Source organism: Cherax quadricarinatus, chromosome 33 (assembly GCF_038502225.1).
Source record: "Cherax quadricarinatus isolate ZL_2023a chromosome 33, ASM3850222v1, whole genome shotgun sequence".
Classification (NCBI taxonomy): Eukaryota; Metazoa; Arthropoda; class Malacostraca; order Decapoda; family Parastacidae; genus Cherax; species Cherax quadricarinatus.
In genome coordinates this window covers 22,348,149-22,373,976 of record NC_091324.1, presented here as the reverse complement: position 1 = coordinate 22,373,976, position 25,828 = coordinate 22,348,149, and the positions used below count along the sequence as shown (strand labels likewise).

Below are 25,828 nucleotides of genomic sequence, written 5' to 3'. Positions count from 1 at the left end.
ATTATATTTTTATTATTATTATCACACCGGCCGATTCCCACCAAGGCAGGGTGGCCCGAAAAAGAAAAACTTTCACCATCATTCACTCCATCACTGTCTTGCCAGAAGGGTGCTTTACACTACAGTTTTTAAACTGCAACATTAACACCCCTCCTTCAGAGTGCAGGCAGGTAGTAGGTTGGTAGACAGCAACCACCCAGGGAAGTACTACCGTCCTGCCAGATGACTGTGAAACAAAAACCTGTAATTGTTTTGCATGATGGTAGGATTGCTGGTTTCTTTTTCTGTCTCATAAACACGCTAAGATAACAGGGATATCTTGCTACTCCTACTAACACTTTGGTCACACTTCACAGACACGCACATGCATATATATATATACATACATCTAGGTTTTTCTCCTTTTTCTAAATAGCTCTTGTTCTTTTTTATTTCTTCTATTGTCCATGGGGAAGTGGAAAAGAATCTTTCCTCCGTAAGCCATGCGTGTCGTATGAGGCGACTAAAATGCCGGGAGCAATGGGCTAGTAACCCCTTCTCCTGTATACAATTACTAAAAAAGAGAAGAAGAAAAAAATAATTATATGTTAATATAAATTAACCTCACCAAATGTAAGCTAACAAATATTCAGTTGCGTGTAATATTTCGATAGTGCAGAAATGAACGAAGGGAAATTTGACGAGAGATACACGCTCGAACAGAACAAGTTGGCGAACCAGTGGTGCCAGCATTGCCACCGGTGCCAGCAGTGCCAACAATGACAGCAGTGCTAGCGGTGCCAGCAGTGCCAGCCGTGTAGGGGTAAGGATTAAGGGTATCGCTCAGCGGATGTAATGGTAACAGTGAGGTGGTCCCATGGCAACTACCACGTCCCCAGTCTTGCAGAAACAAGGGTGAAACTCATCCATCCACCAGCTCTACCACATGATGCAATCTATCCACCAGTTCTACCACATGATGCAATCTATCCACCAGTTCTACCACATGATGCAATCTATCCACCAGTTCTACCACATGATGCAATCTATCCACCAGTTCTACCACATGATGCAATCTATCCACCAGTTCTACCACATGATGCAATCTATCCACCAGTTCTACCACATGATGCAATCTATCCACCAGTTCTACCACATGATGCAATCTATCCACCAGTTCTACCACATGATGCAATCTATCCACCAGTTCTACCACATGATGCAATCTATCCACCAGTTCTACCACATGATGCAATCTATCCACCAGTTCTACCACATGATGCAGTATATCCACCAGTTCTACCACATAATGCAATCTATCCACCAGTTCTACCACATGATGCAATCTATCCACCAGTTCTACCACATGATGCAATCTATCCACCAGTTCTACCACATGATGCAGTATATCCACCAGTTCTACCACATGATGCAGTATATCCACCAGTTCTACCACATGATGCAATCTATCCACCAGTTCTACCACATAATGCAATCTATCCACCAGTTCTACCACATAATGCAATCTATCCACCAGTTCTACCACATAATGCAATCTATCCACCAATTCTACCACATGATGCAATCTATCCACCAGTTCTACCACATAATGCAATCTATCCACCAGTTCTACCACGTGAAGCTCATCCACCAAGACCGGGTCAAACGAACTGCCCGAATCACATACCTTCAAGGAGGTAGTCAGTACATGTTGAAATTTTTCCATTTCTCCTGACCAAGGAAAAAATACTAACCCCGTCTCTCCTCTTCCCCAGACAAACTCTGACCCATGAACAACACTGACCAAAAACAAACGACGTGTAATCTGCTACTGAGGTAAATATATTTGACTTATTAATATACTGTGATTACAGATGTGAACTCAGGGCTAAGTCAGTACGTCAGTATTGTTTGTTTATAACAGAAATTTCTTTCAGGCATTGTTCATTAAAAAAATATCAATTACATTATGCAGCTGCACACATTAAGTATGTAAATTCTATTTGTTGTCGTCTATCAGCAGTACTCAAAATACGTGAAAAAAAATTTACTTAAATTCTTTCTGTAACTAAAAATCCCAACATGTTGGTTTGTTTTTGATTTCAGATTCGAATTTAGAGTAAACTTTTACATCAGTAGCAAATTTGTTGTTATCCAGTCGAATCAATGTTTACACTTGTCCTTGCCACGTACAGTATGCCACTCAGATACATCACGGACACATCGCTGCCACGTACACCCCCAGTCCATCCTTCCACCACTGTCAATACCTGCTAACAAGATGAACTTCATCCCAGGAGTAAGATGACACTTGTTGATGACCCCTGCCTGACCCAGCGTGACCTCAGAAGCCCCCGGCATTGACCTCTTGGGCTCAGTTTCCTTACCAACACATTAATAGTTTTACTTGGTGAATATCTATCGGCTCCTTGGGATTTAATAATAATAATAATAATAATAATAATAATGCAATTGCTTTTGTTGTTTGAAGTAGAAAAAAGAGAAAGAAGAAAAAATCAGCGGGAGCGAAAGGTAAGCAAGAAGGGGGAGGAGGAGAGAAAGGTAAGCAAGAAGGGGGAGGAGGAGAGAAAGGTAAGCAAGAAGGGGGAGGAGGAGAGAAAGGTAAGCAAGAGGGGGGAGGAGGAGAGAAAGGTAAGCAAGAAGGGGGAGGAGGAGAGAAAGGTAAGCAAGAAGGGGGAGGAGGAGAGAAAGGTAAGCAAGAAGGGGAGGAGGAGAGAAAGGTAAGCAAGAAGGGGGAGGAGGAGAGAAAGGTAAGCAAGAAGGGGGAGGAGGAGAGAAAGGTAAGCAAGAAGGGGGAGGAGGAGAGAAAGGGAAAGGAAGTAGAAATAGAAATAAAAGCTAGTTTCTTATAATTACTTTATGCTTATAAACGTCCAGAAATATTTTAGACATTATTTTTAGGCCCCATCATGTATTATGACTTTACAAGTGAATCTGTATCACCTTCATACTGCTCCTTGAAACTATATCACCTACCATACTGCTCCCTGAACCTGTATCACCTACCATACTGCTCCCTGAACCTGTATCACCTACCATACTGCTCCCTGAACCTGTATCACCTACCATACTGCTCCCTGAACCTGTATCACCTACCATACTGCTCCCTGAACCTGTATCACCTACCATACTGCTCCCTGAACCTGTATCACCTACCATACTGCTCCCTGAACCTGTATCACCTACCATACTGCTCCCTGAACCTGTATCACCTACCATACTGCTCCCTGAACCTGTATCACCCACCATACTGATTCCTGGTGCCTTGAACCTGTATCACCTACCACACTGCTCCCTGGCGCCTTGAACCTGTATCTCCTACCATACTGTTCCCTGGCGTCTTGCGAGCAACAAGAGACCTTGGGCACCCCGCCTCACCCTCGTCATTCAGGGCTCGCAAATTTCAGCACAAGAGGATCACGCCCTGGACGACCCTGTGGCAGCCAGCGTGGTAAACGAGACCCTTGTGAGTCGCCCCGAGGGAGAAGAGAGACTTGTAGGTGTGACAAGCAGGGGTAAGAGACTAAGGGACCTAGACGCAACCTCTGAAGTGGCATACCATTACTGACCTCAGCAGCTGCCCCTGACCCCGGTAAGGTTATGTCCACCCACTCGTCCACTCATCCATCCACAACCTCACCCCCACACACACGAACTGTATGAAGTACTAGTTGATGCAGGCTTCGTAAGCAGTTGTAAGCATAGCTAAAGACATGGCCCATAAGGGTAGAAGGGAATAATAGAAGCCAAAATATGCATGAATTAATATGGGGATCAGGTGAAAGGAAGAACTGAAAGCCCAGTATTAAATTTAGGCTCTTTATTGAATATAAAATTATTCAGATACAGGATTTTAGAACAAAGGTACTCGACTTTATCTTTATTAATTACCAGAGCTCATGTACCAAAAATGTCAACTGAACACGAGTTAAGATTGATTTTCTGTCATGTGGATTAACCTTACACTTGGAACACAGCAACTAGCACCACCTTAAGCATGTACAAGTACTCCTTACAAACAAACTTGCTGTCGTGACTCAACATCGGTCGTCTTCCGGATTCCCAAACGCTTGTCATAGCTGAATTTTGAAATTCTATCTCTGCCAAGCTGTTGCAAGGTATGATGTCTATCCGGAGCGTGCCTGGTTACTGAAGAACTTTGCCTCGGGTTGACTTCTAAGGTAATTATAAGCCAGTTACAATAAATCTATTTTTTCAGTGGACAGAATCTGAACACATTTCTCGCCTGGGAAGAACTCGCTACTCTTCCGATATGCGTGTTTATGTCTCAGTAGTACCAGTTACCAGTAACGAGTTACCAGCCAACGGGACATATGTAGAGTTCACCATGACATTACATAACAGCTGATGTTTCATGCTGATAAGAGATAAATGCAATTTGTGGATATTAAGTTATAATAAAGGGGACTTAAAAATACAGTCAATGAAAATTAATGTTAGATGAAAAGCAAGTATACATATATTCTCGATAAAGAAATAAAGCATGATGGTAGATATTTTTCACAATCTTGGGGTAACTAAAGACATGCACATTTGTCCTTTGTACTTGTGTTTATAAACGTGAGGGAGTGAGGCACTATGTATATAGGCCTATGCTGTCAGGAATATTTAGTGTCAGTACCTCTTTTTATTATACGTCGTTGGTTAGTGGAGTTAACGTTAAAATTTACAGTAGTGGTCACTAGAAAAACGTAGAGCTGTTCTCCAAAGTAAAAATTGTTATCCAATATGATGAGCTTTTTCTATTAGGGACTAAACAAATTGTTAACCCATCTTTTTTAACATGACCTCTCTCGGAAAATATAATATTTGATTATTTAAAAGTGGTGAGCTTGATCTTCTAAACTTCATTATCGAATTTTTGTATTAAAAACATGGAAGCATACCGCTAAGTTCCATCACACTCAGAAGTTTAGTTCAACGTTAATCATGAAGTCAGTTTTATCAAACCTGAAAAAATTAAGGTAAACTTATTGTTTAGCTAAAATGTGTGTTTGTTTTCATTTGTTATTTCAATACCTATTCTTAGAATAGACAGCTGTGACCACCGATCTCCATAATGCTTCTCACATAAACCTAATGAGAATATTGATACGCCGAGTCTGCAGGCCTGAAATTTTCGACATTTTTGTTCTAGATGACATGGTTTTATGGTGGCTCTTCATTTTTTTTATGTCGTTTACCTCCTTGCCATGAGTTCATCCATAACAAGTTGCCAGTCAAATTTCGTGATGTGCCCCAACGACTCTAGTTTTGCCTCTTGTGACTGTATGTTTCGTAATGTAGCCTCGAGACGTCCATCTTGCAGAAGCATTTCAATGTCCATTGTTGACAAAGTTGATCGCGTGCTGGAAGACGAAAACGTAATCAAGTGATATTGAATTTTAACACTACTGAAATCAGAATGCATACTCGACGTATTTTTCTAGGACATAAAGATCTCAAAAGGAGAGTCATAAGTTCACCTCTTAGCCAATAATTGGAGAAGCTGGTCCCAGGAAAGTGTCTTCATCTGCTGGGAGCTAAGGTTCACCTCATCCTCCTCGCTCTCATCCTTGAACTCCTACAATGATATAGTAAAAATGAAAGTTAGCTAACACAATAAGATCTACTTAAACTAACCTCTGCTCCACCCTTGAACCATCTAGTTCGTGTGTGAGACAAATAAATAGGACTCGGATGTCTTCCAGCAACGCTGATTTAATTATGCATATGTAGTCAATAAAGCACAATACAACTTCCAGTCACTTGTGTGTGAGCCAGATATAATATAGGACATTATGCAGGACATTATTTTAATCTTAAAATAATGAATCCTAACCAGTCATAAGTTTGCCTGTGATACTCCAATATAGACACTATGTATTGTGCCAAATCAAAAACATTGCTAAACTCACAAACTATAATATAGTCACTTAGCCTTAATACCATAATCTGTAATAATTTAAAGTTAAGAATTAATCTAAGTCTGCCCGAAATGCCTAGCCATGCTAGGTGCCCCCTCTGTAATTAGTATTTTAAAACATGTAAACCACACAATATCCAAAATCTGTAAACCCCGCATTGTAATCCTTATAGAGAATAAATTTGATTGAATGGAAAAACAGTAAGATGATCTTAGTTTAGAAAATCTACAAATATTTCACAGACAACAGTAAAAATACTTCAAACGATAGTACATCCAAACTATGATAACCCAGGGAAATGAATGTAACTTATTTCCACTGAGGTCCTTAATAAAACATGCATCGGCCGGGAATCGAACCCGGGCCTCCCGCGTGGCAGGCGAGAATTCTACCACTGAACCACCGATGCTACTCATGGAGTACAAGAGGCGGTAGATGTTAGGAGACTTAATCATACATCTCGTTATTAATAATTTTTAATGCAGTTTGATAAGTATTTTCATTTGTTTTTCTGTAAATGATTATACGTACCACCTGGTCGTAACTGATCCTGTAGCTACGTTGCTCCTTCATGTGTTGAGGGAGCTCCTTCGTTCCGTGTAGTACCAGCTCCAATTCACCAATGGTTCCGTTTTCTTCTCCTCCACTCTGCAAATCATAGAAAACTCTTATCTACTAAACTTTAATAAATAGTAATTTATTTTCAAGAAAAATGCGTAAGCTTGTTTAGGTAAAGGTACACACAAGTACAATTATCAGACATAGTAACATACGTATAAATTAACTAGGATAACCCACAAAAAATCAGTGTGTAACTGATATTGATAATATTAAAAAATAGCTGAGTGTTACACTGAGTGTTACTGAGTGTACTGACGGTGTCTGAGATGTTGAGGCTCCAGACTCCTGCAGGGTTCTCGCCCCACGTGTGTACAGACATAAATGCCCACTTGGTGAAGCCCTTGTTGGACCTGTCACTCTCACGTTGTGTCAACAGGCTCGTCTGCGTCCCTGTGGGTCACACGCATCACTCGAGTAACTCACCTCAACCATATAATAAGCAACAAAAATATTGTCTGGTGCGAAAATTTGTGTATGCAATAATTTCACAAAAATCATTCTGAACCTAACGAAAAAAAAAATGTTTTATTGTGTTTGTTCATTATTAAATTATTGTAAACTTATCAAAAACGTATTTAGTTGGATTAGGATAAATTAAATTGCGTTTGTTATAATAAGGTTAGGTAAGTTTTTTAAGGTTCTTTTAGTACAAAATTATGAATTTTTACATAAACATATATATATATATATATATATATATATATATATATATATATATATATATAACTGATCTCTGGCTGAAGGAGACTCGAACATACGAACCTTGGAACAAGGTACGCAGTGCTTTACCAATCTACCCACACTGGACAATACCGTGGAGTCCAGCTTGCGCTAGACTTTGATCCAAGGCAGCCAGCTTTCAGGGAGAAGGCTTACAGCTTTTCATCTCATCCCCTGCATGCATCAGCCTTACGAGAGATATTAACAATGCAAGGAATTCGCAAGAGCAGGCGAAATATACACAAACACTGATCTCTGGCTGAAGGAGACTCGAACCTACGAACCTTGGAACAAGGTACGCAGTAAGGCTGATGCATGCAGGGGATGAGATGAAAAGCTGTAAGCCTTCTCCCTGAAAGCTGGCTGCCTTGGATCAAAGTCTAGTGCAAGCTGGACTCCAAGGTATTGGTCCAGTGTGGGTAGATTGGTAAAGCACTGCGTACCTTGTTCCAAAGTTCGTAGGTTCGAGTCTCCTTCAGCCAGAGATCAGTGTTTGTGTATATTTCGCCTGCTCTTGCGAACTCCTTGCATATATATATATATATATATATATATATATATATATATATATATATATATATATATATATATATATATATGCAAAAGAAGCTGTTAGGGGATAGAAAACACTAGTTCCAGGCCTTTTGCATTCTCTACGTCACTAACTACGCAATATTCCAAGAGTTGCAACAGGTAAGTTGACACACATTCCTACCTCTGAGAATTATTTCCTTCAGCGTGCCTCTTGCAGTATTGCGCCGACGAAGCACCGAAGTGCGAAAGGCCTAAAGCTAGCTTTTTTTTTTTTATCCCCAGTTGGCTTGTTTTGCATTGTTGAAATCGGTGTGTGTGGTGAGGATGAAGACTGACCCTGGGGGCTGGTGAGGGTGATGGCCAGGGCGCCCCTCCTGGTGTAGTTGATGGTAGCAATCAGCTGGACGTGCTCCAGGGCTGTCACTTCATCATCTCCTCCATGGCACCCGTCACTCAGGAACTGCACTAGCACCCACCCTCCGCTCTCCAAGGTCGCCCCCGACCTATCATCGCCAGAAGCAGTGTCAGTGTTGGCAATCAGCTCCCTTGACAGTTTTGTATGCATATTCATTTGAGTTACTTCTTATATTACGCACCCTGTTAATGTCCCCGCCCCAGTACTCAAAACCTCGCCCAATTTTAATTTTGTACTTTATGAATTGTACCAGACATGATATTGTGACTTTCATATCCTGATTTTATTGACAAATATTGGGTCCAAGAACTGACCTCCAAAGTTCTATGACTAAAAAAAAAGTTGCAGTATTAATCTCTTGACAAGGCTAGAATATTTGCAAATTCCTCATAATGGACTAAATATTTTGACAGTTTATGCATATTTGTGAAAGATATCTCTATTTTTTTTATCCTCCAGTGACATTCAAGTTTATAATAATGCTAATAACTCTGCTGGCAACTTTTCATTGAAAATAAACTCCATGAGATTTTTGTAAGCTATTCGAAGTAGGTCGGTAGTAACATCTGAGATTCTTCTGTTTATGTTGAATGAGCTATATACGTGTTTTATATGATTCTCAAGTGTCAGTGTCAGTCTGTTTCAGATTAACAAAATTCTCTAGTTTATCTATTCTATCATATATTCGAAGGCCAGTATGAAACGAAGCACAAAACGAATAATATCTCCGATATTTATATACAGTAATGACAGATGATTTTAGAATTCAGTCATACCTTGATGCGTTTAGAGGTGACAGTCACTTTAAACTGTTGTCTTACCTGTTAGTGGGCGATGCTTTACAGATTCTCTGCTGAGGCACGTTGGTCCAGTTCCTCACAGTGTTGACCAGACCTTCGGCGCTTAGCAAACCATAGCCGAAACGAGGATTAACCTTGAGACCGCGGGCGTTGGTGGTCCACCCACCGTTGTGGGACAGCGGCGCCCACTCGCTGGACCAGACCACAGCATGCTGTATGTCTCGCCACGTCAGCCGAGGACTGTAGGTGGAACGCACAGTGAGGTAGGGAGGGAGATGGCCCCAATACGACAATAATGACTCCTGTACAAACCGAAACGTCGTCTAATTTTTCGTTTCCAATTTGCGAGCTGTTTGCTCCAACCACGACATTGTATATCGACTGCTACTCAGTTTAGGTACTGTATAATTTCTTGTTATATCGAAACCAGAAAAACAAATCACTTTTTGGGCTATATATGACTACCAAAAATCCTGTTCAGGATGTGACATGTTAGATTAGTTTCACCTTGGGAGATCAAGGGATCGAGCTGCGGAAGGAGGATCCAGCCTCCAGCGTTGCACACAAGTACTCTTTTTAAAAACGTAAACAGCTAATTGTTGAACAGTACCTGTTATATGTGCTCTCCTTTGAGTTTTATTCACAATTCTTTGAGGTATATGTTTGTCCTGGCTTACGACTTGTAGGACCTACAAGTTCCGTACACATAACTTGACCTCAGTGAAACACAACTTGACCTGAGTGACACACAGCTTGACCTAGGTGACACACAACTTGATCTAGGTGACACACAACTTGACCTAGGTGACATACTTGACCTCAAGAGCGAGGGCGATGATGCCGGCGGCCAGAGGAGCGGCGGCAGAGGTACCAGTGAAGGTGTTGGTGCAGCCATTGTGAAGGTCTGTGGTGGCCTGTAGGGATACACCCAAAGATAAGACTAAGTTTATGCTAGTGAGGGGCTCTTGATCTAGGGAACTGGATCTGTGCTCCACTTTCCTGAATTAAGTCTGAATACCTTCCATCTCCTCCTCGGTATTGTACAGATTTAGCGCTCCCTCATGATTATAATAATATCCACCTTCAAGGAGGGGGGAGGGTTCATTAATGCTGGTGAACAGCTCTTGACCCGAGAAACTGGTTCTACCTAACGCCTCCTAAGTTAGGGATATATACAGGAATTTCAACGTATACATGACACTTATCTCATTAGACGTAAGTCACATACGTACTTATTACGTCATTATTTAACTTAGTTTTTTACGTAACTCATTTCCTTACAAGTTTATTTGTTAGGTTTAGTCGGTTACATTACCGTTAATATATAATGAACATTTCTTAAGAAGAATTCCAGTCGATGGAACAGCAGATAATATATTGGAAATACATGTGTTGCCTACGTCTCCATGAAGGACCCATATGTTAGGTTTTTATCATTGGGTGTATGACCCTTGTGGGTTTAGCGCTTAGTTGTAATATTTATCAGTTAGGTTATGTATGTTGAAATCAGCCCCTCCTCAGATTCTCGAGTTAGTTTCGCGATTAGTCGTAAGTAACCTGCAGCTAATGTGACAGGACTGAAATTGTGAAAATATGTTTAATCCGTAAGTCTGTGTCCTACTTCCCTTTCCTTCCATAATCACTCCTATATTGCGTGCATCTTGAAACTGTCATAGGTAATGAACCAGTAGTGTAATAAATGGAAAAAAACAAAAACGGTGCTCACTCACAATCTTCTGGTCAGTATAAGCGCCTGAGGAGTAGGCGGCGGCGAGAGTGGAGGCGCATTGCTCGCCATACCAGGGAAACCTGCCCGTCTCTGAGGCGCTGCTGATGCTCAGGGTGAAGATGGATGAGGTGTAGCCATCACAGTTGCAGTTGTCCCCTGCTGACCCGCCGTTGCCAGCTGCCCACACGTACACCGTCCCGAGACCCCCGCGGCCCTGCCAAGCGCAGGAGGGACAAAATCACTTCAGGAGATACGTAATGGAGAAAGGCCACCGTGACTAGGAGGGGTTTTCCATGAAGCAAGAGCCCGTTATCAGTATCAATATAATCTTCCCTTTCCCTGGGAGGATGTCAGTAGCAATGCGCGAGCAGTGGAAGGAACAGTTGGATAGACAGACATCACAATGTGAGTTATGGTTATATCTGTTAAAAAAATTTGTTCTGGGGATCAGTTTTCCCATGGCTGGGTCTTAGACCAGACCTCTAAACTGGAAAGGAAATACTACAGGAAAAAAAAGTATTAACACGCACACAAGAAAATAAATGTGAGTATCACAGTTCCGTTTATCATATCAGACAGTGCTGTTCCAACCATCCCTAGTTACATTGGGTTTGTTTATGGCAGCGAAGAAAAGAGACTGTACAACAAGCTTTATCGGGGACAACTTTTCGGTCTGTTGAGATTTACAGAACGAAACATTGTCCCAGTCGAAGCTCGTCCAGGAATGTACGTCTTTTCCTCGTTCTTATCGGCAGCACAAAATTTACGTTCAACTTGTTTACATCAGTTTAAAATTTGTGAAATGGGAACCATAAGAAATACTACAGAACTTTAGTGAATACATTAAAACTTTTAGCACCATGTGCCTGTTTTAACCCCCCCCCCCACACACACACACAAACACGCTAAAATTAGACAGTAGCCGAGAAGAACAGTTCTGGTGGCGAGGAAGAAAAGTTGAGGCGGGGAAGGAAATGTGTAGTGACGGGGAGGAAACGTTGTGATGTCAAGGTAGACACTTGTGCAGCTCTTGGGTATCTTTATTGTGGGAACGTTTCGTCAAGGAGTGGCTTCTTCAGTTCAGAAAAGAGAAGAATGGTCGACGATCAGGAGCAGCTTGAGGTAATCAGTCCATCATCCTGGAGTCGATGTTCAGTCCATCAGTCGACTGCAGGCTGGTGGACTGATTACCTCAAACTCTTTCTGATCTTCAACCATTCTTCACCGTATTGGACAGAAGTAGTCACTGGCTGACGAAATATTTCCACAATAAAGATACCCAAGTGTTGCATAAGTATCTAATTCATCAACCTGTCGGTTTTCTGAACCAGTTATCTACAAACCTTGTGGTGTTGAGGAAGAGTGATTGTGATGAGATGAAGCTGTGATGCTGCAAGAGGAAGCTGTTTATGAACACTTGTTGTGAGTACAGCATCGCTGGACCAGCACCTGCTCAGCGCTGTAGCTCAGATATTGTATTTTTACGTAATTAAGCTGATTGATTTTCAGCAGTGTGCTACGTTAACAAGGCATATTGTTTTAAAATACCTTATTAACTCATTAATATTAAGTTTATGTTTTGGTAATGGAGAACACTTGCTTATGGTCTTCCTCCACTTCAGTATTTCACAATTATTCAAGACATTTTGACAAACCACGGAATGAGTGGAATCTGAACCCATGGCGAGTCGTAAAATTCCAGGCCAGTGCGTAAGCCACTCGTCATGGATTCAAATCCCTCCTGTTTCGTGGTTTGTTTGCAATCGTAATATCATTGTTAAATATTTCGTAGTTAATACTGTAACTTTACCTCCCCTCCCCCCCTTCCAAAAAAAAAAAAAAAAAAGCCATCCCGTTCCTGGACTTTTTGTACTTTGTAACCTCTTGACTAGCGACTATTTGATGAGTTTGGGGCTCATCAAAACAGTAAATTAGCTTCATACTTTTTTGTTTTGCTTAAAACTGTAGGAACGTCTTGAAACTTGATGTGTAAATAGTAATGAAGTAAATGCTTCTCACCTGTCTAACGCCCATCTGCAAGGACATTTCCGCCAGCCTTCCTGGGCCCTCGACCCTCTGCCCATCGTCGGTAGGGCCCCACGAGCAGCTCACCACGTCCACCTTGTCCAGGGCGTACGACAGTGACAAACCTTCTACCACGTCGCTCACTGGGCCATCCAGCATGCGAATCCCTGCCACCGCGACAGAAAGAACTTTGTGAAGACGGAACAGGAAAGGGCTAGTTAATTTTTTTAGGTTTAATGCCTATATATTGACTGAGGGGCCAAAGCACAATTCACTGACAGACAAGCATAAAGAATATATTAACCCCTAAAAAGTAGGGATTTAAAGTAATCTCCTTGTGTATATACATTGAAAAATATACCCATCGGTGTGTATCCCAAATAGCACATTATAATAAATTTGATCAGCATTATTTTATGTGAACTTGTGACATTTTAAGAGGAACTATCTCTAATAATTAAAAAAAAAGTTGTGGGAAAGTTAGATTATTTGGATTTGTCTTCATCTGAAATGCTATACGTCCGTGTAACCAACAGCATAGCAGCAGAACAGTTTTTGACACCAACACCACACTAACCTCCGACTCTGGCCCCGTAAGCCACCCCGACACCACATTTATGGTTATTTGCAGTCATTGCGATCTCGCCAGCACAGCGGGTGCCGTGGGAGTTGGAGAAGTGGGAGTCGTAGCGGGGAGTCGGGTCGTCGTCGTTGTCGTTAAAGTCATAGCTAATCTCAGCGTCCTGTAATTAAGTAAGTTTATTTAGGCACAGGTACACATACATAAGTGCAGTTATCATACAGTGTAAATTACCTAGGCTAACCACCAAAAAAGATAGTGACTTATCTCCATACAGGGTGAAGGATATTTCCGTTGAGATGGTGGGAACTGTTATTATAACGTAGGGTGTTGGGAACTATGTTATAATGTGGAGTTTTTGGAACTATGTTATCATGAAGGGAGGCACCTTGGATAAGTTTTATCATCTCAAGATGTAAGTTTCATAGTAACAGCTTTCGTCCTCATCAGCAATAAAAGTTTCACGTTGTAACAAATGATGAACATCAATAATTAATCTTCAGTGTCAACGATTTGACGTTGCAATTAGTGTTTCTCATAAAAGAAAATTCACATCGACATCTTTTATGTCATCAAGTAGGGTTTGAGCTTAAGGTAGATTATTATAAATAAAAACAAGCGCTAAAACTGTACGGGCCCTATAGCACCTAAACGAAGAGCGGAGAAACATACGTAGTTGTGGGTGAGATCGGTGTGTCGCCACTCCAGGCCATCATCCAGAACCAGGAGTCTCACCCCGCGACCTGTCACACCCGCCTCCCACACTCTCACCACCTGTAGGTCCAGCTTGGGCAGCTCTGCCCGTGTCCGTGTGTCGTACTGACCACGAGCGATGGCATGGAATAGGATCATTAGTGATGTGTACACACACACACACACACACACACACACACACACAGGAGGGAGGCTCCATACATAGCTTTAAGAAGAGGTACGATAAAGCTCTTGGACCAGAGATAGAGTGGACCTAGTAACGACCACCGAAGAAACAGGGCCAGGAGCTACGACTCGACTCCTGCAACCACAAATAGGTAGAACACACACTAACAGAAAGAGGGGTGCCACAAGGATTGATAGTGGACCATTACTGTTTCTAGTACATATATGCATTGACATGCTAAAAGAGAGTGTCTGATGTATCCATATTCACAAATGATGTGAAACTAGTGAGTAGAATAAAAACAAACCGACCTGGAAAAACTGCAGGGTTGGTTTGAAAAATTGGTTATTCGAATTCAACCCAGGAAGCGCATGATTTTGAAAATTGTTGGAGTAAAGGGGGGAGGGGACTAAAGCTATAAACCTTACTCAAGGAGCACCTCGAGGTGAGCATAGTACCAAGCATATTATCTATGGCACACAACCAAATTACCGATGGACACATCTAAGATAACGTTTTAGGAATCTCAGAGAATCATTCATCACACTGTATACGACATATTTCAGGCCCATCTTGAAGTATTCAGCGCTAGCATGGATCTCACGCCTGATCATGCATGTCATGGATATGAAAAAAAATCATTGAGGTTCACCATGGGCTAGTGCCGGAGCTGAGTAAGATGAGTGAATAAAGGAGCTAAACCTGACGACATTAGAGGACAGGGGAGACATAAGAACCCACAAGATACTCAGACGAATTGATAAGGTGGTCAAGGAAAGACTGTTCAAGAGATGGGAAACAGGTGCACGAGGCTACAAATGGAAGTTATGAACACCTGAGTCACGGGGATGTTAGGAAGTATTTTTTCAGCCTTAGATTGGTCAGGAAGTGGAATGATCTGGACAGCGATGTAGTAGAGGCAGTATCCATACAGAGCATTATAAATAGATAGGAGACTGTGAACCCAGTAACAGTCAGTGTAAGAGGCAGGGCCATGAGACGAGACGAGACGAGACCTCTACATCCACAACTAGGCGAGTACAAATCAGTGAATAAACACCGTATATCTCTCTCTCATATCTATTTCTAGATTCTTGTCCTACTCAATTCATTCATTTTATGCACATTTCAAAGTCTTGTTTAACAAGGACCACACTACCTACCACCAAATCACATAGTACTTTCAAAATTAGTCAGGAGACGTTTTGAACCTTGTCAGACTGAAAACATTATATTTCTTCTGATAAATATCCAGTCTGTATTTTCACCTTGCCCAGGTATGCCTCAAACGACTCACCAGGTACCACTGATGGTCCCACAGCTCGTCGTTAAACATGGCCTCAAACCCCTTCACCTGGGATGCAGTGGCTGATCTGTTAATCCTACTCCTCCTCTTCCTCTCTATCTTATCCCTCTTCATCTTGCTTTCCTTTTTCGTTTCTTGTTCCGCGTCTTCTAACCTCTTGACGCGGATGAGAGGAGCGAAGGGATCGTAGTCGTCTCTCTTGACCCTCTCCTTGACATACTGCTGTTCTGCCCACACAACCTATAGAAAGATGTTTCACGTTAGGCTTAAAAAAATGAGAACTGTTCGTTGTCTAATATTGTTGAGTGAGAAACAAATAATACAGAGATCTGGTCTGCGTTGTCAGTAATATGTTTCACATTAGCGTTGAAAAACTCAAGAATTGTTCGTTGTCTGACATTCCTGAGAAACAAAAAATATCGAGACCTGGTCTACGACGCCAGTATTATAAATAAAATATGAACATTTGAGTTACCTGGGCATGGTCGGCGAGGTGGTGGGTGAGTGTGGGCGAGTCACGCTTGTGGGCGGCTGGGTGGTTCAGTTTGACCATGCGGTATACGTCACGGAACTCCCCGACCTACACAACATATGTATATCATTGATAGAATATATCTACGTGTAAATAAGACACAGTGTACGGCTTATGGCATTTTATCGAGATGTTTCGCCCACCAGGGACGAAACGTTTTATTGATAAGATGTTAAAAACCACATATTGTTTCTAGTACTACCAAAATGTAATCTGCAGTAAGGCTGGTAAAACAAAAAAGTTTTTAGAACAGTTTAGTTTTGTCTTAAAATTTAGGCTATTAGAAGATTATTTAGAAAAGTTTTTTTTTTTTTTTTTTGAAATTGAACACGCTTTCATACATTTTTATAAATATAATGCGTACCCTATTTCTAGGGACATAGAAAGGGGGATAAAAAAAGCATATAGACAATTTAAAATGTCGTAAAAAGTAATCGTTTAAATTTTTAAGGGATTTGATTAATTGAATTCTTGTATCTATATGCAATATTAGAGTGCTTGAGATATTTCTGTTTTTGTTATTATTGTTAATTCGTGCCATTGGAAGTATGATGTGTGGCCAGACAATAGGTATTGTGTTTTGTACTGATATCCTAGTTCTTTAATACTTCAGAAACGTAGGTATGGTCCCTTCCAATTTTGTTCATAAAAATTGGTCAATTAAGACCCGGGAAGCCCGCTAACAATTCTAAGCCTTCATTTAACGTAAGATAAACTAATGTTGAAAGTTTGAGGCCGATCAGAAGAGGCGTTCTTAAGTTATCGCTCTGAAATTGAAGAGCAAAATCCGACAACCACTCTAGGTATCCCGTTTCAGGGGATACCAATTAACAGTTTAAAACAAATATTAGGTATATTTGGAGCAACAGAAGCCTGTGGAAAATGAGTCATATTTGATTTAATAGACTCTCGGCAAATAAACTATTTTTTTTATGAAATGACAGTAGAACCTGAGGTGTGTTGGGGGAAAATGTTCTTTTGGATGTACTCACATATTTGTGGTTGCAGGATTCGAGTCTTAGCTCCTGGCCCCGCCTCTTCACCGCTCCATGAGCTTTATCAAACCTCGTCTTAAAACTATGTATGGTTCCTGCCTCCACTACATCACTTTCTAGGCTATTCCACTGCCTGACAACTCTGTGACTGAAGAAATACTTCCTAATATCTTTCTGACTCATCTATGTCTTCAACTTCCAATTATGACCTCTTGTTTCTGTGTCCCCTCCCTGTAACATCCTGTCTTTGTCCACCATGTCTATTCCGCGCAGTATTTTATATGTCGTTATCATGTCTCCCCTGACCCTCCTGTCCTCTAGTGTCGTCAGGCCGATTTCTCTTAACCTTCCTTCATAGGACATTCCCCTTAGCTCTGGAACTAACCTTGTCGCAAACATTTGCACTTCCTCTAGTTTCTTGACGTGCTTTATCAAGTGCGGGTTCCAAACAGGTGCTGCATACTCCAGTATGGGCCTGACGTACACGGTGTACAGTGTCTTGAACGATTCCTTATTAAGGTATCGGAACGCTGTTCTCAGGTTTGCCAGGCGCCCATATGCTGCAGCAGTTACCTGGTTGATGTGTGCTTCCGGAGACATGCTCGGTGTTATACTCACTCCAAGATCTTTCTCCTTGAGCGAGGTTTGCAGTCTTTGGCCACCTAGCCTATACTCTGTCTGCGGTCTACTGTGCCCTTCCCCTATCTTCATGACTTTGCATTTGGCGGGATTAAATTCGAGAAGCCAGTTGCTGGACCAGGTGTCCAGTCTGTCCAGGTCTCTTTGAAGTCCTGCCCGGTCCTCATCTGATTAAATTCTCCTCATTAACTTCACATGGTCTGCGAACAGGGACACTTCTGAGTCTAACCCTTCCATCATGTCGTTCACATATACCAAAAATAGCACTGGTCCTAGGACCGACCCCTGTGGGACCCCGCTCGTCACAGGTGCCCACTGTGATACATCATTACGTACCATGACTCGTTGTTGCCTCCCTGTCAGGTATTCTCTGATCCATTGCAGTGCCCTTCCTGTTATATGAGCCTGATCCTCTGGCTTCTGCACTAATCTCTTGTGAGGAACTGTGTCAAAGGCCTTCTTGCAGTCCAAGATGATGCAATCAACCCACCCCTCTCTCTCGAGTCTTACTTCTGTTACTTTATCATAAAACTCCAGAAGGTTTGTGACACAGGATTTTCCTTCCATGAATCGATGCTGGTTGGCGTTTATACTCTTGTTCCGTTCCAGGTGCTCCACCACTCTCCTCCTGATAATCTCCATAACTTTGCATACTATACACGTCAGTGACACAGGTCTATAGTTTAGTGCCTCTTTTCTGTCTCCTTTTTTAAAAATGGGAACTACATTTGCGGTCTTCCATACCTCAGGTAGTTGCCCAGTTTCCAGGGACAGGTTGAAGATTGTGGTAAGTGGCACACACAACATATCCGCTCCCTCTCTAAGGACCCACGGGGAGATGTCCGGTCCCATTGCCTTTGAGGTATTGATGTCCCTTAGCAGTTTCTCCACCTCCTCATCTGTATGTATGTCATCCAACACTTGTTGGTATATTCCTTGCTGGTGTCCCCATCTGGTCTGTCCCCCGAGAGGCCTTCCTGTCTCCACTGTAAATACTTCCTTAAATCTCATGTTGAGCTCCTCACATACCTCTTGATCGTTTCTTGTGAGTTCCCCACTTTCTTTCCTCAGCCTTATCACCTGGTCTTTGACTGTTGTCTTCCTCCTAATGTGGCTATACAGCAGTTTCGGGTCAAACTTGACTTTCGATGCTATGTCGTTTTCGTACTGTCGCTGGGCCTCTCTCCTTATCTGTGCATACTCGTTTCTGGCTCTTCTACTAATCTCCTTATTTTCCTGGGTCCTTTGCCTCCTGTACCTTTTCCAGTCTCTGGTGCACTTAGTTTTTGCCTCCCTACACCTTCGGGTAAACCAAGGACTCGCTTATTCTTCCTATTATTTCTGTTTCCCTTGTAAACAAACCTTTCCTCTGCCTCCTTGCACTTTGTTGCTACATATTCCATCATCTCGTTTACTGATTTTCCTACCAGGTCTCAGATGTATATAATTTTGTGTGCATGTGAGTATGAATGGGGTGCGTGGGTTGTTTGTGTATCGAGGTGCTTGTTTCATGGAATGCAGATGACAATGCTGCCTACCACCCACTCTTCACACTACACTCTGGGGTAGTAGGTAATTGGTGCAGCACAAGACTACCGGGTTCTTAGACGATTGTGAGTATTTATTCCCTTTTCATTGTGTTTATTTTATCTGGCAGCTGTTACCTGTCTTGAGTTTGTGGTACTTTAGCTGTTAAAGTTACACTTTATTTTCTGTCTCCCGTCTTTAAATGTTCAGCTTATAGAGTGAAGCACTTGTGATGGTAAACGCTGTTTTTCTTTCCTACTCAGAGTGTTTTGAGTAGGCCAGAGAAATTTCAAGAGATTGAAAGAGCTGTATTGACTGGCAAAAAGTCAGTGAACGAATCGACAATCATTTCATATCCTTTGTGGAAACCAGCCCACTTATGTGTAACTGCCGTTCTGGGGATGCGTGTTTCTCTGCTCGTCACCTCGTTGTGTCTGAGACTTCGTTCAGCTGGTTCACACTTACGGTTCACTCAGATTTGCGCCTGTATTATACTAGGCTGCGAAGTGTGTTGACGTACACATCTTATTAGGATTCAAGGCTATTCTACCACGATAATTTGTGTATTAGCTTTCAATTTGAGGTGACCGACTGTTTTGCAGTCTACCCGGGCGATTCCATTTAAGCCACAATAGACCATAGTAGATTAGACCCAGACTACAGTACCACGGGCTGTTCCATATGTTAAGTTAGGTAAGTTTCATAATGAAACAGGGCAAGTGTTTCCTGACGCGGGTCTTAGATGCTGACTCGCCGCTGGAGCTTTTGGTCATCTGACCGAGGCCTTCCACTGGCTTACTCGGTCCACCTCTTTGAAGGAAGGTGATAATTTTATCATATCTCTGAATACTCTATACTTGCCTTGATTTATTTTCGACTATTTTTTACTTTTTTCATTGTTTGATTCAGTTACGTAATATTTCATATTTGTGTATTTGAGTGAACTTTATATAATACTCTTTTGTGTCTAATTTTATAATTGGTTGTATACTATTTATTAAATTTTCCAAATCTGTTTTAACGAAAACTGAATAAACCGTCTCCGAAACTTGAGGCTTTTCGTTTCCATTTACGAGACATTTATTACACTATTTACTTTTATTTGCATATAGGCTGTGAGAGTTCATGCTCTCTCTCTCTCTCTCTCTCTCTCTCTCTCTCTCTCTCTCTCTCTCTCTCTCTCTCTCTCTCTCTCTCTCTCTCTCTCTCTCTCTCCCACTTATTATTTCTAGGTTCGCCGATTCTATCCCGGCCCGGGTGTTTTCAGATGGTGACCCGGCGCCAATCCCACTGAAGAAGAGTTATCAGCAACATGGATCATTCCTGGCTCGGTTAATTAAGTACCTTGAGAGGTGCACAAACACTCAACGGTCACCCCGAAAACGTACGTTAATATATCAAGGTTTCTCGAGCTGATAAAGCAAAATATTTATTTCTTTGGTATGGTTGATATTCTTTAAATGATTTAATTTGCTCAGCTGAGTTAGTTTCAAAAGAGGCAGGGAGGGTTGCGTGGAGGGAGGGAGGGAGGGAGGGAGGGTTGCGTGGAGGGAGGGAGGGAGCACTGAACACCTGAGGGCAATTATACACAAGGTCTTACACACACACACACACACACACACACACACACACACACACACACACACACACACACACACACACACACACACACACACACACACACACACACACACACACACACACACACACACACTTACACCTACACGTGCCTTAGAAGAGAAGAGAGGACAAAGGTAGACATGAATACGACATGCATGATGCTCTGAAATTTTGACAAGGCGGATAGGGACATATTGAAAAACGAGGCAGAGAGGCGAGGGGATAGCTAAAAAAAATGAGCCCCAGGGATATTTGGAAATTGTTTCTTCAGTCTTGGGATGGGAAAAAAATGTAGAATTACTGAGATGAGGAAGTGGTGGAGGCAAACTTCCTACAGTTTGAAGATGACATACATGACCCAAGAGGCAAGGAACTTGTAATGTCAAGAGCTGAAACTAGGTCCGAAATAACGCAACTCTGTATTTTAAAATATTTTAGATATTAGTTGGCACATGAACTGGGACAGTGTTTCAATATGTTTAGAGATTTATAAATTCGTGTGTAGCGCTGTATGACCCTTGTGGGTTTATTGGGTCTGATTGTAATATGTCGTGTCTTCACACAAATCGCAATGATTTAAGAGCTTGGGACAGGTAAGGATCCGGAAGGCCGATTGACATAGGTTACTGAAGTACGGTATATTAAATTAGGATAGTGTGGATAGCTATAGAAATGGGCGATAAAATTAAACCGTTCGATCACCTTGGGTTTAGATGTGTGTGATAAATGTGTATTAGTGTGTAGCAAACATAGTTAGGCGAGTCTACACATGTGAGACTCACGTCATGCTTACACTCTACCTGCAGAGAAAACTAATTATATATAAATATCTGCATTACATTTCGGTACTGTGATGAAATGTTGGATGAATATACCATTATATTATTATTATTATTATTATTATTATTATTATTATTATTATTATTATTATTATTATTATTAAACTGGAGAAGCGTTAAACTTGTAGGTTCATACAATGCATAGCAAATGGGAAGCAATCAGGATCGAACCAGGGAAGGAGACGAGGAATTCATTTCCTTAAAATAAATCAAGAAACCCTCGGCAGCGTGAAAGAACCTTCGAAGGGTTGAGAAAGGTAGCTCAGATTCCTTGGATAATCTTCCATGCGGGGATAAAGATATACCAACTGGAGTGGTAAATTCATAGATGATTGCTGCTCAGTACAATGTTGCTTAAAAGATATGAGATTTATGGAGGTAACAGGTGATCGAGGCGACGTATATGATGAGTAGGAGAAGTGTTGATCTCTTGAGTAACCATTCTTACAGGAGTAATTACCTTTGTAACTTGTGAGTTCATTACCTTTGTACCTAGTTCAGCTATCAAAACTTTGGGGCCCAGTCCCTAGACCCATTACGTACCTCTGTAATCTGTAAATTTGTAACGTGCCATGATTGTGACCAGACCTACCTGGAGTTCATTACCTTTGTAAATTGTGAGTTCATTACCTTTGTAAATTGTGAGTTCATTACCTTTGTAATTGTGAGTTCATTACCTCTGTAACTTGCTCAGCTATCAAAACTTTGGAGTCCAGTCACTGGACCCATTATGTACCTCTGTAATCTTTCAACTACTGCCCACAGGATAGGTATAGGGTGCATAATAAACATATTGAACTAACTCTCTTGAGCTCGTTTTTGTTATAGGTAGCATTTATTATGGAATAATTTAGTAAAAGTCAGTACTGTCTTCTTATTAACGTAAAACACCACATGTCCTTCTCATGTCCTGAGAACAGTCTGTACCCCAACACAAGTGGCATAAGTTAAGTAATGAGAGGAAGCTGATCCCATACAAATAGATATGATGAGGCTTAGTCACGTCAGTCTGTAGAAAGAGGAAGGACCGTGAGCTCGACTCGCCTCCTTCAAACTCAAATAGGTAATTGTAAAATTACACAGGAAGCCCGAGTTCCAACCCCACAGCAGTGCTGTATAGCCCTTGTGGCTTAGCTCTTCTTTTTGATTATAATAATAATCCAACCCCACAATATAATTAGTGGAGTGTGGTATTTTAGTATATTATATCGAGCAGTAATGGTAGTGTTTGTTGATAGACCTGAATAACACGTTGTGTAAAAAAGGTATTGTGTGCTGCCTAGTTATGTTCTCCATAATCTCATCTAGACCAAAGACCCAGGCCCAGGTTCGAGCCCTACATTGCTCTTGGACAGGTTATCATGGTTATAATTAACAGGATATCGAATCTACTGTCTCTGTTCATAATATAATATTCATACCACTGTTACATTTAAATCAAGAGCACACGTAACAAGGTAACGAAGTATGAGTAGCATCTCAAATGATAGCAAAATAAACAACTAATTACATACATGAAGCAGTACCTGTTAATTGTGAAAATTCTTCTCATGAAGGATAGCTGAAAATATTTCAGGACAGATTATCACATATAATTACAGCAGTGAACACAGATTCTAGTCAAAACTGAAAACTGCTAACGACTGTGATATTAATAAACCTAAAAAAAGTAACATTTTTCCTTCATTAAGAATCTGAAAGCCGTATAATTCACCCACCTGTCCCAGGAATCGATAACCCAAGTCCTTGGCCACAGCTGCCGCTAGCTCGCGACCTCCTGTCAGGTGAACCACCCACTCGTTCAGGTAGGCATTGGTGTGTTCTTGGCCTGCGTGGGCGTGGGTGTGCTGGCGAATGTTAGCCTGCTGGACGTTTTCCTGGTCTCCGGTGCTCCCAGTTAACTCTTTGTTTCCATAGATGAGTAGATCGCGTCTTCTAGAATCGAGGAAAGACTGAAAGCGACTCTTCTTGCGTGTAGGATCATATACATCTGACGAGAACCTCCACACAGGCTCATCAAATTTTTGTTCTTGTTCCTCGTCTTCCGGGTCTACACCTTTGGCGAAGATATTCCTTAAAGTTTCCTTCACTTCATGATAAATTTCAACTATAGGGTACTCATTATTGATGTTATTTTTTCTAGTCTCGCCTTGGTGCACTTCCCCGGCGTTAATAGTGAAGTGGGTGAGAAGAGTGAGCAGTAGGAGAGCAGGGCCACCAAGCCTGAATGGACAGGTCATCGTAGCGCCTGCATATGTGCACTGACAGGCAATACAGATGACTAGGGGAGCGTTGGCCCTGCTAAACTCACTCACACACACACACACACACACACACACACACACACACACACACACACACACACACACACACACACACACATGATAACGACATATAAAATACTGCGCGGAATGGACAAGGTGGACAAAGACGGGATGTTCCAGAGAAGGGACACAGACACAAGAGGTCACAATTGGAAGTTGAAGACTCAGATGAATCAAAGGGATGTTAGGAAGTATTTCTTCAGTCATAGAGTAGTCAGGCCGTGGAATAGCCTAGAAAGTGACGTAGTGGAGGCGGGAACCATACATAGTTTTAAGGCGAGGTATGATAGAGCTCATGGGGCAGGGAGAGAGAGGACCTAGTAGCAATCAGCGAAGAGGCGGGGCCAGGAGCTGTGAATCGACCCCTGCAACCACAAATAGGTGAGTACAAATAGGTGAGTACACACACACACAGGGAGCGGACATGCTGTGCGTGCCACTTACTACAATCTTCAACACGTCCCTGGAAACTGGGCAACTACCTGAGATATGGAAGACAGCAAATGTAGTTCCCATTTTTAAAAAAGAGACAGAAAAGTGGCACTAAACTATAGACCTGTGTCACTGACGTGTATAGTATGCAAAGTTATGGAGAAGATTATCAGGAGGAGAGTGGTGGAGCACCTGGAACGGAACAAGAGTATAAACGCCAACCAGCACGGATTCATGGAAGGCAAATCCTGTGTCACAAACCTTCTGAGTTTTATGATAAAGTAACAGAAGTAAGACACGAGAGAGAGGGGTGGGTTGATTGCATCTTCTTGGGCTGCAAGAAGGCCTTTGACACAGTTCCTCACAAGAGATAAATGCAGAAGCTAGAGGATCAGGCGCATATAACAGGAAGGGCACTGCAATGGATCAGAGAATACCTGACAGGGAGGCAATAACAAGCCATGGTACGTAATGATGCATCACAGTGGGCACCTGTGACGAGCGGGGTCCCACAGGGGTTGGTCCTAGGACCAGTGCTATTTTTGGTATATGTGAATGACATGATGGAAGGGTTAGACTCAGAAGTGTCCCTGTTCGCAGATGATGTGAAGTTAATGAGGAGAATTAAATCAGATGAGGACCGGGCAGGACTTCAAAGAGACCTGGACAGACTGGACACCTGGTCCAGCAACTGGCTTCTCGAATTTAATCCCGCCAAATGCAAAGTCATGAAGATAGGGGAAGGGCACAGAAGACCGCAGACAGAGCATAGGCTGGGTGGCCAAAGACTACAAACCTCGCTCAAGGAGAAAGATCTTGGGGTGAGTATAACACCGAGCATGTCTCCGGAAGCACACATCAACCAGATAACTGCTGCAGCATATGGGCGCCTGGCAAACCTGAGAACAGCGTTCCGATACCTTAGTAAGGAATCGTTCAAGACACTGTACACCATGTACGTTAGATCCATACTGGAGTATGCAGCACCTATTTAGAACCCGCACTTGATAAAGCACGTCAAGAAACTAGAGAAAGTGCAAAGGTTTGCGACAAAGTTAGTCCCAGAGCTAAGGGGAATGTCTTATGAAGAAAGGTTAAGGGAAATCGGCCTGACGACACTAGAGGACAGGAGGGTCAGGGGAGACATGATAACGACATATAAAATACTGCGCGGAATAGACAAGGTGGACAAAGATAGGATGTTCCAGGGAGGGGATACAGAAACAAGAGGTCACAATTGGAAGTTGTAGACACAGATGAGTCAGAGAGATATTAGGAAGTATTTCTTCAGTCATAGAGTTGTCAGGCAGTGGAATAGCCTAGAAAGTGATGTAGTGGAGGCAGGAACCATACACAGTTTTAAGACGAGGTATGATGAAGCTC

The 25,828-nt window shown here is 42.0% G+C and overlaps 1 protein-coding gene and 1 non-coding gene across 2 annotated transcripts; both read right to left on the bottom strand.

The window, feature by feature from the left end:
- Positions 1 to 4,241: 4,241 nt before the first annotated feature.
- On the bottom strand, positions 4,242 to 23,950 carry LOC128693866 (neuroendocrine convertase 1-like). Its single transcript, XM_053783731.2, has 14 exons — positions 23,408 to 23,950; positions 16,013 to 16,117; positions 15,529 to 15,777; positions 14,024 to 14,170; positions 13,349 to 13,514; positions 12,766 to 12,938; positions 10,748 to 10,960; positions 9,831 to 9,931; positions 9,039 to 9,257; positions 8,139 to 8,305; positions 6,805 to 6,938; positions 6,459 to 6,575; positions 5,487 to 5,584; positions 4,242 to 5,369 (listed from the first exon to the last, which is right to left on the bottom strand). Exons 1-14 carry the CDS (start codon positions 23,927 to 23,929, stop codon positions 5,201 to 5,203), a joined length of 2,580 nt encoding a protein of 859 aa, XP_053639706.2. The 5' UTR covers positions 23,930 to 23,950; the 3' UTR covers positions 4,242 to 5,200.
- TRNAG-GCC (transfer RNA glycine (anticodon GCC)) lies at positions 6,266 to 6,336 on the bottom strand. Its single transcript has one exon. It is a non-coding gene; the product is annotated as a tRNA-Gly (tRNA).
- Positions 23,951 to 25,828: the final 1,878 nt, after the last annotated feature.